This window comes from Lycium ferocissimum, chromosome 6 (assembly GCF_029784015.1).
Source record: "Lycium ferocissimum isolate CSIRO_LF1 chromosome 6, AGI_CSIRO_Lferr_CH_V1, whole genome shotgun sequence".
Taxonomy (NCBI): domain Eukaryota; kingdom Viridiplantae; phylum Streptophyta; class Magnoliopsida; order Solanales; family Solanaceae; genus Lycium; species Lycium ferocissimum.
The window spans coordinates 69,869,536-69,883,113 of record NC_081347.1 but is presented as its reverse complement, the minus strand read 5'-3'; the positions used below and the strand labels follow the sequence as shown (position 1 = coordinate 69,883,113).

The following is a 13,578-nucleotide window of genomic DNA, read 5'->3' as shown; positions in this document are numbered from 1 at the left end:
AAGGTCTTCGTGCCACACTTATTTTGGCCCACAATGGCCCAAATGAGGGTAATTCAATAAATTCACATGGGTATCCAGGTTAAATTTAATAATTTATGCTTAGTTTAAGTCATTTTTACCCTTTCCTCCCAAAGTTTATTAATTCAAAATTTGCATGGAATCCTCTCTCATCAATTCAAATACATTGAGAATCTCAAAAGATGCGCACATACTTTTCTTTCTTAATTACTAAAAAAAAAAAAAAAATCCATTCACATATTAAAAAAAACTGTTATAAGTTTTTCATACATGGGTTACTTAGTTAGTTGTAACTTAAAATTAATTTTTAAAGTTATAACTTTAAAATAATGACATATGTTAGTCATTTTTCCCCTAAAAGAAAAATTTAAAATGAGAAATTTCAAGAGTTTAAGTTACAAGTTGAGTTTTTTCAGATGTAACTTTATTGTTCTTTCACCGCTATCGCGTAGGAGAATTCAAAATTTTGACAGTCACGGGTGGACTATTACATTTATAGTAAATGAGTTAGTAGTTTAAAAATAATAATAATATTTATATTCAGACGGTTAGCGATTGATTCAATTATTATAATAGATTTTTGTTTATAAATAGGCAAGCAATCAAGAAATCGGAATTTGTTGAATTTACTAGAAAATTCTCTCCCATTTTTTTTCTAATGAAATAAATTTGAAGTATGGTAAATAAATTCTTTCTATTTTTAAAATTGTGCATATTAATAATCTCTTCTTGTTGGTATTATATTTTAAAAATTAAGATTACTAAAAAGTACACAAAGGCATTTTTGACAGCTATCACATTTTTACATAATCAAATCAGAAGAAAATAAATGCACATTAACTAATTAAAATCACTAGAACTATTAACAAGTTCAATTAAAATTTTCAACTCTTATTCTAAATTAAGGGTGAAGGATAACTTGCAGTATTAAAGAATAGAAGAACAAGAGGGAAAAAAAAAACATTATGGAAAAAAATAAAAAGAATAATGTAAATGAATAAATAAATTAAAAGTTTGAAGGAGTGAGAGGGTAGAAAGCCTGATACATAAAAAAAATTGGATCTCGGTAGTAGAGAGAATACAACAAGTTATTTCGATAGGTAAATAAAAATAAAAGTTTGAAGGAGTGAGAGGGTAGAAAGCCTGATACGTAAAAAATTTGGATCTCGCTAATGGAGAGACACTTTTTTCAAAATTTAAGGCATTGGTAACCCCTCACCATTACACGTGAGTCCCTCTTTGTGTTAACAATGCTTAGTTTATTTTTCTTGATTTAATACCTTTTTAATTACATTTATCTAATTTTCTAGAAAATTTTCTAAGATTTGATTTAAATTTTTTAAGATAAATACCTTTGAATATATAACAATAACAGAATAACAAGAAACTTACTTTTACTACTTTTTTTTTCCAATCTATATTATTCAAATTAAAAAATGTAACTCTACTTTTTTGTAAAAAAATTATTATTACATGGGGGGTAGGGGAAGGAGAAATGGGGGAGGGGATTACAACGTGGGGATTCAAACTCTCACTAACAAGGTGAAAGTTCAATTAGTCAACTAATTGAGCTACTAGATCCCTATAAAATGTAACTCTACTTAATTGATGTATTATCTAGATCGAATACTTAATTTGAAATAAATTAGCCTTTGAAGTGCGAAAGAAAAAAATAATCATTTGAAATGCGAAAGAAAAAATAATCATATTGTTCTAATTCGGCCATATGATGCTTAACTAGTTAATTACATATTTAAATTCACTTTCAAGACATATTCAAGTATTTTTTGTAAATACATTAAATTAATTTTTGTTTTGATAAATTATTTATACATATTCAACGATTTTATAATACAAATATATGAAAGAATTGTTGATGCCGTTTAAATAATTGTTCTTTATACAAATTCTCGAATAAAGTTTTTAAGCAAAACTTCAACAAAGTAGATGTGATATTGATATTTAACTATATATTAACTTCTATTTATAGTTAAAACTCTAGTTTCGCTTTTTGTCAACAAAATATCGGTGTAGTGATAATTATTTGCTTTGGTGGGAGGGCTGGGAGTAATTTTTAACGAGGAAAAAATTAATAATATAATTAATCATTCTTTCATCAGTTTGTAATATAATTCTTATAATATAAGTTAGTCTTACAAATAATTATTACCGTCATAATTAATAAAGGAAATATAATAAATTGCAAACAAATATTGGGATTTAAAATTTAAAGTATACATTTTTTCACCATTATGTATGCCCAAAAAAAAATATAGTAAAGGTTCCTAGAAGGTTTATAAAGTATTTGATTTCTTTTATACAATTATATAAAATTTTGGACCTATTTATGTTTTCATATTACCTCCAATCATTTTAAGTGCTAGGAGACAATAATTATAAAATGCGGTATGTATTTTAATAATGATGATTTTTTTTTAAAATTAAAATTGGCGAAAAGGATCAAGCAAGAAGAACATTCTAAACATTATGTTATTTGAAATTTTTCTATTTATTTCTCCTTGAAATTTTCAATTTGAAATCTACAAAATATTTTGACTTGAATAATCATAAGTTAGCGTATTTAATAGTGTGTTTTGGAGGAAAAATTATTGGTGGGAAATTGATGATAACAAAAGTTCTACAAATAAAAGTTATAGTGATCTTTTTATAAGTGTGGTCAAATTTGGACCAAACGGTAGTTTAGCAGCCCTCTATGGTTAAAAACTCATCAGGTCCAGCATCATATAGTCCCATCAATACGAAGTGCAACTCGGATCACTATATTTAACGGGAGCAGCCAATCAAATTCGAGAACAAAAGATCCAACGGTCCTCGTTTACTCAAACACGTCAACTCCATTTTTCACACACTCGCTCTCACTGGTAGCACCTTGTTTGGATGGCTGTCACTTATTATTTCGTAGATATAATATTTATTTGATTGTTACTTTAATTTTATTGTATCGGATTGTTATTTCATCATTACGTAATGACGAAAAAAAAATCTCATTTTATGTAACGACCAATTTAGTGTTGTTGCACAGTTACCTTATTTATTTTTTCTTAACTTATTATTTAATAATCATATTTTATTCTTTATTATATCTTTTTATCGTAGCTCTACACTATAATATTATGAAGCAACAAAAAAAATGATACAATCTATCAAACATCATATCCATCAAAACAATTGGTGAAAAAAAATATCCATAAAAACAATACAATACTCCCTCTATTCCATATTAGGCGACATTTTAGGCTTATGCACACTTCTTGAAAAAGTATTCACTTTTAAAAAATTAGGAATATTTTTATTAATTTACTCTTAATTAAATGTTTAGAAAAAAAAAAGCTTGATGATTCTTGATTATGTAAATAAGGGTCATTTTGAAAGAAAAAGATCAATTTTTTCTTGAAATCCTAAAGTACCGCTTATGTTGAAACAAAATAAAAAGCTTAAAAAGTCACTTATTATGGAACGAAATGGAGGAATACTATACAAACAGTAAGGGGTCGTTTGGTGCATGATATAAGCTGGGATATCTCAGCACTAATTTTTTATACCATGTTTGGTAAAATGTATAAATTTATCCTGGGATAAATTTATACCTTGTACCAAATAAGGTATAAAATGCATCCCATCCCAAAAGATGAGATATCCCTTCTTATCCCACTTATACTGAGATTATTTTATAAGATGGTATAAAATAATCTCAATAGATGAGATAAATTAATCCCAAAATTATAATCCCGAGATAATTTTGACTACCTACCACACGACCCCTAACAGCCATCCAAACAAAGTGTTACTCAGAACTCGTAACGCTCATACAGATCAATTCAGCTAAAGCTCTTACTACGAAGCAAATCAAAACACAACACAATAATAACTCCGTTACAAATTTAACGGCGCCGGCAGATCGGAAAACCCAAAAATGTTACCGCCGGAGCTCCATCCACGGACTTTCCGTCCATATATATCCGCTTCCACTAGCGCACCTTCACTTTCCTCCACATCTTCCTTTAACGGCGTTGAACGGAACCCTAACTCCGTTAGATCTCGATTCTCACCACCAACAACTTTCCTTCACAACGCGCGTATCGCAATCGCGTTAGTTCCAATCGCCGCTTTCTTAATTGACTTAGGCGGTACACCTGTTATCGCTACACTTACATTAGGTTTAATGATAGCTTATATACTCGATTCACTAAGTTTCAAATCCGGTTCCTTTTTCGCTGTTTGGTTTTCATTAATCGCTTCACAATTCGCTTTTTTCTTCAGTTCATCGATGTTTTCGACGTTTAATTCGGTTATTTTAGGGTTATTTGCTATATCAGTGTGTAGTTTGGGTAATTTTTTGATTGGTGTATGGATGTCACTTCAGTTTAAGTGGATTCAAATTGAGTATCCAACAATTGTGCTTGCTTTAGAGAGGTTGTTATTTGCTTGTTGTCCGATTATTGGTTCGACGATTTTTACGTGGGCAACAGTATCTGCAGTTGGTATGGTTAATGCAGCTTATTATCTTATGGTGTTTAATTGCATTTTCTATTGGCTTTTTTGTGTACCGAGAGTATCGTCGTTTAAAATGAAGGAACAAGTGAGTTATCATGGGGGGAATGTACCGGATGATAATTTGATACTTGGACAGCTTGAGGGTTGTGTTCATACGTTGAATCTGTTGTTTTTTCCGTTGTTGTTTCATATCGCGTCGCATTACTCGGTTATATTCGTCTCGTGGGCGTCTATTTGTGATTTGTTTCTGCTTTTCTTTATTCCGTTTTTGTTTCAACTGTACGCGTCGACGAGAGGGGGGTTATGGTGGGTGACGAAAAACGAGCATCAGTTGCAGAGTATTCGGGTGGTGAATGGAGCTATTGCTTTGTTTGTGGTTGTTGTTTGTTTGGAGGTTAGGGTTGTGTTCCATTCGTTTGGACGGTATATTCAAGTGCCACCGCCTTTGAATTACTTGCTTGTGACTATAACAATGCTGGGAGGGTCAGCTGCAGCTGGTGCTTATGCTCTTGGTATGGTTTCCGATGCTGTTAGCTCAATAGGATTCACTGCTTCGGCTGTCGTTGTAAGTGCTGCTGGAGCGATCGTGGTGGGGTTTCCTGTTCTGGTACGTATTTTGCGCAATTGTTCTTTTTAAATTTTACTTTTCTGTGTTTAATTTATATTACTTGATCAAAATCCCTTTTTATATTTCTGTTATTCATTCCCTTTCCATGTTACTATATGTTGTTTGTTGTGCTTCGATTATCTTATTTATTTGTGGTAGCTACTGCTTCTTTTTCTCAGACTGCTTTATCATGACTTTTTCGCTTTCGTTAGTTTCATTTTCATTTTGCTTTGAACTGCTTGTGCTTATCTGACCTTTTCTCGTCATGTTTTCTCTTGAGCCGAGGGTCTTTCGGAAACAGCCTCCCTATCTTCCGAGATAGGGGTAAGATCTGCGTACACTTTACCCTCCCCAGACACCACATTGTGGGATTTCACTGGGTATGTTGTTGTTGTATTCCTTTTCCATGCTGCACTTTGTTATTTGACTTCCTCTGTTATTAGCTAGTGAATTTAGATTAGATTTGCCCCTTTGAACATGGTGTGAATTAGTTTTTGGTAGACAAAATTCTTTGTTGAAGGACTTCTATATTTACTGGTATTATGTTTGCACCTAAGGTGAATAGAGTGGTTAGTTTGTTTTAGCCGGCAAGATTTAATGTGGTTGGTGACTATAAATTCTTAAACTTTGCTAACTTTATTTTGTTTTTAGATCTTCATTTATATGTGAAAATGACATGTAATGTGAGATAAACGTGAAATATCCAAAGAATTTCAAGAAGACATATCATAGTTCTCCTAGTTAGATGGGGCACCTTTGGAACGCTTGGTTGTGCTCTGATTTAGGAATCTCAAAGTTCAGTGATAATAACGTTGAGAGTGATGTTACATGCCTTTAGATGAGGGAGTGGCCCCTGGCTATAATTTTTCATCCACATTGTATCTCCTTTATCTTAAGCTATAAATATTAATTAACTCAACTGGTGCCAATGTAAGATTAGCCGGTTGGATATGTGAATCTTCTTTATCTAGTCCCTATATTTGTTCACATTTTATTCCAATACCAAACAATTTCTTTTAAGAAGAATTAAGGATCCGCTAGAATGTAAGGTTCTCTAAGTCTGACACTTTTTTCTACATTGACATACAAATTTCCACATTGATGCAAATCTCTAACCCTGACCAGAGAGGTACCAAACAAACATTAAACCTAATGTAAGTGTTAAAACAACTCAGTTTGGATCTCCATGAGTTGGTATTATCTAAATCGGATATTTGAATTTTTTATATCTAGTCCCTTTTCACGAGCCCATCTTATTCTAATACCAAATAATTTTACTTTAGACAAAGTGTGTATCGTCTAAAATGTAAGGTTCCACAACTATAAGTCAAACTTCTCTATAATGGCGTTGTTTGTTCTGATATTTTTTGGCTGAAAGATCAGTTCCACAGAAAATATAGCTGTTATAGTGAAATGTTGTTATAGAGCATGGCTGTTATACATAGGTTTGACTGTACAAATCTCTACATTGGCATGAATCTCTAATATGACAAATGAGATACCAAACAAACACTAAACATAATGTAAGTGTGAATACAACTTAGTTTGTAATCTCAGTGAGTTGGTAGTACCCAAATCATTTGCTTCCATCATGTAATATTCATAGTTTATTTATTGATTCCAAGAGATTGTAGGTTTATTGAAGCACCTTCATTCATTTTAGGGCGAACTTAAGACCGATGCGTTTGTAGGTTTATGTAGAGCATGGACAAACCATCTTAGATGACAATCTTTTATTCTACCTCCATTAGTGTTACTTGTACCATCCATCAGATATGAATTTTGCTAATTTTCAAGTATATTCTCTCAATAGAAATTTGTCTAGCACAGTAATCTTAAACATCCGCACTTTTATGACCTTTAAGGTACATGTACTCTCATAAAAACATTGTTAAGTTTATGGAGCTCTTTCTTTGGAGCTAACAGAGAAGACAACAATGACAGATTTTGTTAAACATGTGGGGGCCACAGTTACACTTAAACATTTTTTTTCCCGCAAATCTGTTAGGTTTAGGGTAAAGGACCAAAATGAACACCTTTTGTTATACATTAAGGACCATTTCAATCAAGTGGGATATATCAGGGAACAAATAAAGTAACACCTATACATTAAGGACCATTTTGATCGTTTTCTCTCTTACAATCATTTTGCAGAACTTTCATTTTATTGGATTTCTTCCTATTGTATTGCCACACCCACAATGCCCCATTTGACCTTTTTTTTGTGTTACATCTTTATCTCTCATTGCCAATTTCTGGAACTAAGGCCGGATACAGGAATTGTTTGTATTAGGCACCATAACCGTATCTAGTTTCTTGTTGCCCTTCTTATGTGGGCTAAACTTGTAATGCATTTATTTTGTCAAATGTTCATGAGGTGAGGGTTGCCGAAGACTATATAAGGAGAGAACAACTCATTCCCTGACCAATTTGAGATACTTAGCACCTCCAGCCCAACACCAGGTCTGGACATCTTGGCAAGATAATTACGTAAAACAGTGATAGAGATAGGTCTGCCTCTGACACCATGTAACAAATATTGATCTAGGGCCTACCACAATCGCAAAAACTAGCTCATGAGGTGAGGATTGTTCAAGATCATATCAAGAGATAACAACTCATTCCCTTGATCACATTGTAAAATTGTCTCTATGTGACCTATAGGTGATGGTTCGAACTGAGGAATTGGCCAAAGATGTCTGCAGCTGGGTAGACTGCTTACAGATACTCTCTTGAGATGCAGTTCTCCCGGGGCTCTGCGTGAAAGGGGATGCTTCGTGCATTCGGGCTGCCTTTTCCCTTGACCACGTGGGACATAACACCTAATATTGTCATTCTTAACAATGTCTCCAATGAACTTGTGATTTCATGGTTAATTTTGAATCTTAGATCCTGCATCCAATTGGTGTATTGCTCTTGGATAATATTTGCTGCTGTATCTTTTCCCTTTTTTTTTTTTTTGGGGAGAAACTGGTACTGTACTGTATCTTTGCCTTTTTCCATGCTAGATTTGGTTGTAGGAGGCTTAAGGCATATTTATTTGGACCAGATTAGTTGTCTTTGTTTTGCAAGGACACTGTCAGCATCAAATACCTACTTGTGAAGCTTTAGGTCCTTAACTCCTAATTCAAAAACTTTAGGAGCATGTAAATGTTTTATTTTTAATTTTTATTTTTGATAAACCAAATATCAATCATGTCTTGCGCCAAGACTGTGTCAAAAAGTGAGTTCAAGGTGTATAAGTGGCTAAACACATATATCAATCAATCCATCCTTTACACATGTGGGTATCTTTTGTTTACGCCATAAAAGTAGATGAAATAAGAAGTTTTTTTGTTCGATTTTTCAATCTTGTCACTATTGAGAAGCAATCTTTTATTTTTTAGGAAGTCGTCGAATTGGATGTTTCAGTGATCTTCTTGCTAGTCTTTTTAACAGATGCTATATTTGCTAATGAAAATGTCAGTAATGAGAGGGTTTTGTTGCTGGGTTTAACTTATATTTACCTTCTTGATTGAGTTGGTATATGGACCTTTTATCAACCCAGGGAGAGGTCAATTCTTAAAAAGAAAAGTGTCTAAGTTTTGAAAGCAAGAGTCTTCTCCTTTAGGCACACAATGAATCCTATGGTGTAAAAGCCAGAGATAACTTAGTTTCAATGTCTATCCATGGTATATCTAATTTTTTCTAGAATTTGAAGCAAGTGTGAAATTAAGCATATATTATTTTTAAGACCGAGAAATCCTTTTAGGGCTAATTGTTAGGACCAATCCCAACCTTTGAAACTCGGGGATAATGGGCCCGCCCCGCTACCATGAGAATGAACATATTTTCATGTTTACATACTGGATGTCCTTGTAGAAGGTAAATTTTAATGCTTCGCTATTTTTAAACTTGATATATACTATATATGTTAATACATGTGGTTTTGTTCTGTTTGGTTCAATATTCTTCGATTTCGTGTATAAAATTAAAGGCCAAGTATTCAGTACAATTACAAATTTATATATGAACCTACAGTTTAATTAAGAAAGACCTAAAACAGTGGTTTGGTTTGGTCGTTCCTTTTCTTTATCCCCTTCAATTGTTGCGCCAACATATCTGCTGTGTATTTTAAAACCAAGTTGATGAATGTAAGTGAACCAAAAAAGCAAAAAAAGATAGCTCAGTCTCAAAATAAAAAAAAATAAAAAAAATAAAAAAAAAAGGTAGAAGAAAGTAAAAAAAGGATAACCTGGGTTCACTAATTAGTAGCAGAACTACCCTAAGACTGCACAAAATTAAACCCAAGGCTAATCCTGTGAGCTTGAAATGAAAAGGTAAGCAATCATTTTGGCGAGATCTTGGTGATCAGACTGTAAAAAAAGACTTTCCTTGTGGATCTTTGCCATATAATTATTAAAAATGTATTTTTGAAAAGTTGAGCCGAGGGTCTACCGGAAACAACCTCTCTATCCCACAAAGGTAGGGGTAAGCTCTGTGTACATCCTACCCTCCCAGATCCCACTTGTGGGATTACACTGGGCATGTTGTCATCGTTGGATATTTGAAAAGTTTCACACATTGAAATAGCATAAAGATTGTTGCTTGAATGTGTCTGAGAAGCTCACAGGCATTAGTCCACGTTTCTGTGATTCATACGTTTGACTTAGTCTTAACCAATGAAGAACCAAAAAAATATTTGACATATGTTGATGATCTTTACTTCAATATGCAGTTTGTTCCACTCCCGGCAGTAGCAGGATTTTATTTGGCTCGTTTCTTCACGAAGAAAAGTGTCTCATCATACTTTGCTTTTGTTGTGCTTGGAAGCTTGATGGTTATATGGTTCGTGATGCACAATTACTGGGATCTAAATATTTGGATGTCAGGCATGCCTTTAAAATCCTTTTGCAAGCTCATTGTTGGTAGTGTTATCCTGGCAATGGCCGTTCCTGGTTTGGCTATCCTCCCAGCCCAATTTCGTTTTCTGACCGAGATTGGTTTGATTGGCCATGCTTTGCTGCTATGCTATATTGAAAATCGTTTCTTTAGTTACTCTAGCATTTACTACTATGGGTTGGAGGATGATGTGATGTACCCAAGTTACATGGTAGTCATAACTACTTTTATTGGTTTGGCGGTTGTGAGGAGACTTTCCGCGGACAACCGCATTGGCTCAAAGGCTGTTTGGGTCCTAACTTGCTTATACTCCTCAAAGCTGGCTGTGCTTTTTATCACTTCTAAGGGAGTTTTGTGGGTGTCAGCTGTCCTCCTGCTGGCTGTTTCTCCTCCCCTGCTTCTTTACAGGTGTCTCCCTGATCCAGATTGATTTGCCCTTGCCTCCCCTCAACACCACCCCAAGAAAAAAACAAACCCCACATATACTAAAAGGATTGTGTTCCTTTTTCAGATTCCTAATCTGTTTATCTTGCAGGGATAAGTCAAGAACTGCCTCAAAGATGAAACCTTGGCAAGGTTACGCTCATGCTGCTGTTGTTGCTTTATCAGTTTGGTTCTGTCGTGAAACAGTATTTGAAGCTCTTCAATGGTGGCATGGTAGACCTCCTTCTGATGGTTTGCTTTTAGGCTCCTGCTTCCTCTTGACGGGATTGGCTTGCGTTCCGATTGTTGCACTTCACTTTTCACATGTTATGGTATTCCCTCCAATTAATTTGTTGTTGCTTTGTTCTTTCCTTTTAAAAACTATTGATGATTAGATCAGTGTTTATTAATAGATAAATTCTATTACCCTAAGAGGAAATGTGCTTAACATGTTGATTTTCTGTTCTGAACCGTCTTAAAGAGAGAGAATTTCTTTTACCATAATTACAGATAGAGACTGTTTGCTTACACATGCCCATTCTCTGTTGGTCTGCTACTCCTTATTTGGGTAGCCTAGTTAATGTTATTTGTTTGCCCTTAACTGTTCTTCAAACATTGGTCATAGAATAGGGATACTTCATATTTATATTACAAACACGTGGAAGTGCAACAACCTGATAAGTGTCCTCTTGTTTTGCGTAGAAGACCAGTTTTTCTATTCGTTTTAGTTGGAGATGTTGACTGGATTCAAGTAATTAAGAGATTCTTCTTTTTATTGCAGTCTGCAAAGAGATGCTTGGTGCTGGTGGTTGCAACAGGTTTGTTGTTTATCCTAATGCAGCCACCAATCCCCTTGTCATGGACATACCACTCGGACGTAATCAAAGCTGCTCGCCAATCTGCTGATGACATTTCTATTTATGGCTTCTTCGCATCAAAGCCTACGTGGCCCTCATGGTTGCTTATTGTTGCAATTCTGCTCACTCTGGCCTCTGTTACATCCACCATCCCCATTAAATATGTCGTTGAATTACGGACATTTTATGCCATTGCTATAGGCATTTCTCTTGGAATTTACATATCAGCAGAATATTTTCTCCAGGCTGCAATCCTCCACGCTCTCATCGTTGTCACCATGGTCTGTACTTCGGTATTTGTTGTTTTCACTCACTTCCCATCTGCTTCAAGCACAAAGCTTCTGCCATGGGTATTTGCACTTCTTGTGGCTCTCTTCCCTGTGACATATTTGTTGGAGGGCCAAGTCAGAATAAATAAAAGCATCCTTGGAGATAGTTCAGCCCAAGATATGGGGGAAGAAGACAGCAAACTGGCAACCCTTCTGGCTGTTGAAGGCGCAAGGACTTCCCTTCTTGGCTTATATGCTGCAATCTTTATGCTTATTGCGCTTGAAGTAAAGTTTGAGCTGGCTTCACTGATGCGAGAAAAGGTAACAGATAGGAGTGGAGTTAGACACAGCCATTCAGGTCAAAGTAGCTCTACTATTGTTCCCCCGCGATTAAGATTCATGCAGCAACGCAAAGCCTCTGCTGCTCCAAGTTTTACAATCAAAAGAATGGCTGCTGAGGGTGCCTGGATGCCTGCCGTTGGTAATGTTGCCACGATCATGTGCTTTGCTATATGCCTGATCTTGAACAACAATCTCACTGGTGGTTCAAACCGTTCTATTTTCTTCTTGGCACCGATCTTGCTGCTGCTTAACCAGGATTCTGATTTTGTTGCTGGTTTTGGGGACAAACAGAGGTACTTCCCTGTTGTAGTTGTTATCTCTGCCTACTTGGTGCTAACGACCCTGTATAGCATATGGGAAAACATATGGCATGGGAATGCAGGGTGGGGATTAGATGTGGGAGGTCCAGATTGGTTTTTCGCGGTCAAGAATTTGGCACTTCTCATACTAACATTCCCAAGTCACATCCTTTTTAATCGCTTTGTCTGGAGCTACACAAAACAGGCTGACTCTATGCCATTGCTGACAATACCTCTTAATTTGCCATCAGTTTTGATGACAGATATCATCAAGGTTAAGATATTAGGACTCCTTGGAGTTATATATTCTCTAGCCCAGTATCTGATCTCTAGACAACAATATATTTCAGGAATGAAATATATTTAGACAGACATCAAAATTTTGTACTATATGTTCTTGAAATTTTCAAGTGAGGTATGGAAATTAAAGATTTTCTTGCCATTGAAAATGTGTCTGTTATTTGATGGGTTGTATGTTCCCTTGGGTTCCGCATGTTGTTCCAATTTTGAGTTTGATCTCATATGTGATTGATCAGTGATGGCATCAAGAATTTTCTTGTGATATAGCTCTGATTGACTGGTGAAAATCTTCGTGGTGTACTGTCGAGTTCTATTGACATACACGACTATTCTATTTCTATTTTTATCTTAATTACGAGTAGAGGCAATGAGAGTTAAATTCATACCTGTTATGCGGCAGTGGGAGACATCCACCGGTATCACTGGACCGTATGCTTAGGTGCTTTATGTAGTATTTGTTAATGTTGCTATGTATGTTTTCAGTTTTTTTTTTTCTGTGTCATAGATATGCCAAATTGTTAGAACTTTCAGTTCTTGTAGATGATAGTGTGAAAGCTTAAAGGTATGTTTATATTGTTGTAGCGAAAATTGGAGATATTAGATGGCAGAAATGAAGAATGAGTCGGATAAAGATCGTTTGTCATATTTATGAAAGTTACTTGAAACTTGTTCGTCTTGTTTCCATTGCTTTCATTTGAAGCAGACATCGTATCCACCTGAGTAACCTTTGAAACATAAATAGCAATATAACTTTTGGAACTTCATAACAAAATCTGAAAAATGTTAATAAAGCATTTCGTTGGGAAACAAATTTTGCATAGAAAATTAAACTCAAAAGTAATCATCATATAAAAAAGGGAGAAGGTGTAAATATACCCCTCAATTTTACAATTTAGAACAGATATACCTTAGTTAAAAAAGTGATATATATATACCCCTGTCATCACATAATGGTGCAAATATATCCTTTTTGCCAACGGATTTTTTGTTAAAATCATTTAGCCTATTATTTAATTTTAAAAAAAATGTCACGTGGCTTTAAAAAAAGTCTACTCATTTTTTCTTTG

General features: G+C 34.6%; 1 protein-coding gene across 1 annotated transcript; it reads left to right on the top strand.

Moving 5' to 3' along the window:
• The first annotated feature begins 3,861 nt into the window (after positions 1-3,861).
• Positions 3,862-12,660, top strand: LOC132060242 (uncharacterized). The gene is made up of 4 exons (XM_059453180.1): positions 3,862-5,140; positions 9,858-10,429; positions 10,557-10,776; positions 11,226-12,660. Exons 1-4 carry the CDS (start codon positions 3,953-3,955, stop codon positions 12,576-12,578), a joined length of 3,333 nt encoding a protein of 1,110 aa, XP_059309163.1. The 5' UTR covers positions 3,862-3,952; the 3' UTR covers positions 12,579-12,660.
• The last annotated feature ends 918 nt before the right edge of the window (positions 12,661-13,578 follow it).

Bases quoted from the DNA above. Each gene is read 5' to 3' on its own strand.
- LOC132060242 (XM_059453180.1), top strand. From the start codon at position 3,953: ATGTTACCGCCGGAGCTCCATCCACGGACTTTCCGTCCATATATATCC. The intron at 5,141-9,857 runs GTACGTATTTTG...TTCAATATGCAG, and splicing joins TGGTGGGGTTTCCTGTTCTG to TTTGTTCCACTCCCGGCAGT. The intron at 10,430-10,556 runs GTGTCTCCCTGA...TTTATCTTGCAG, and splicing joins CCTCCCCTGCTTCTTTACAG to GGATAAGTCAAGAACTGCCT.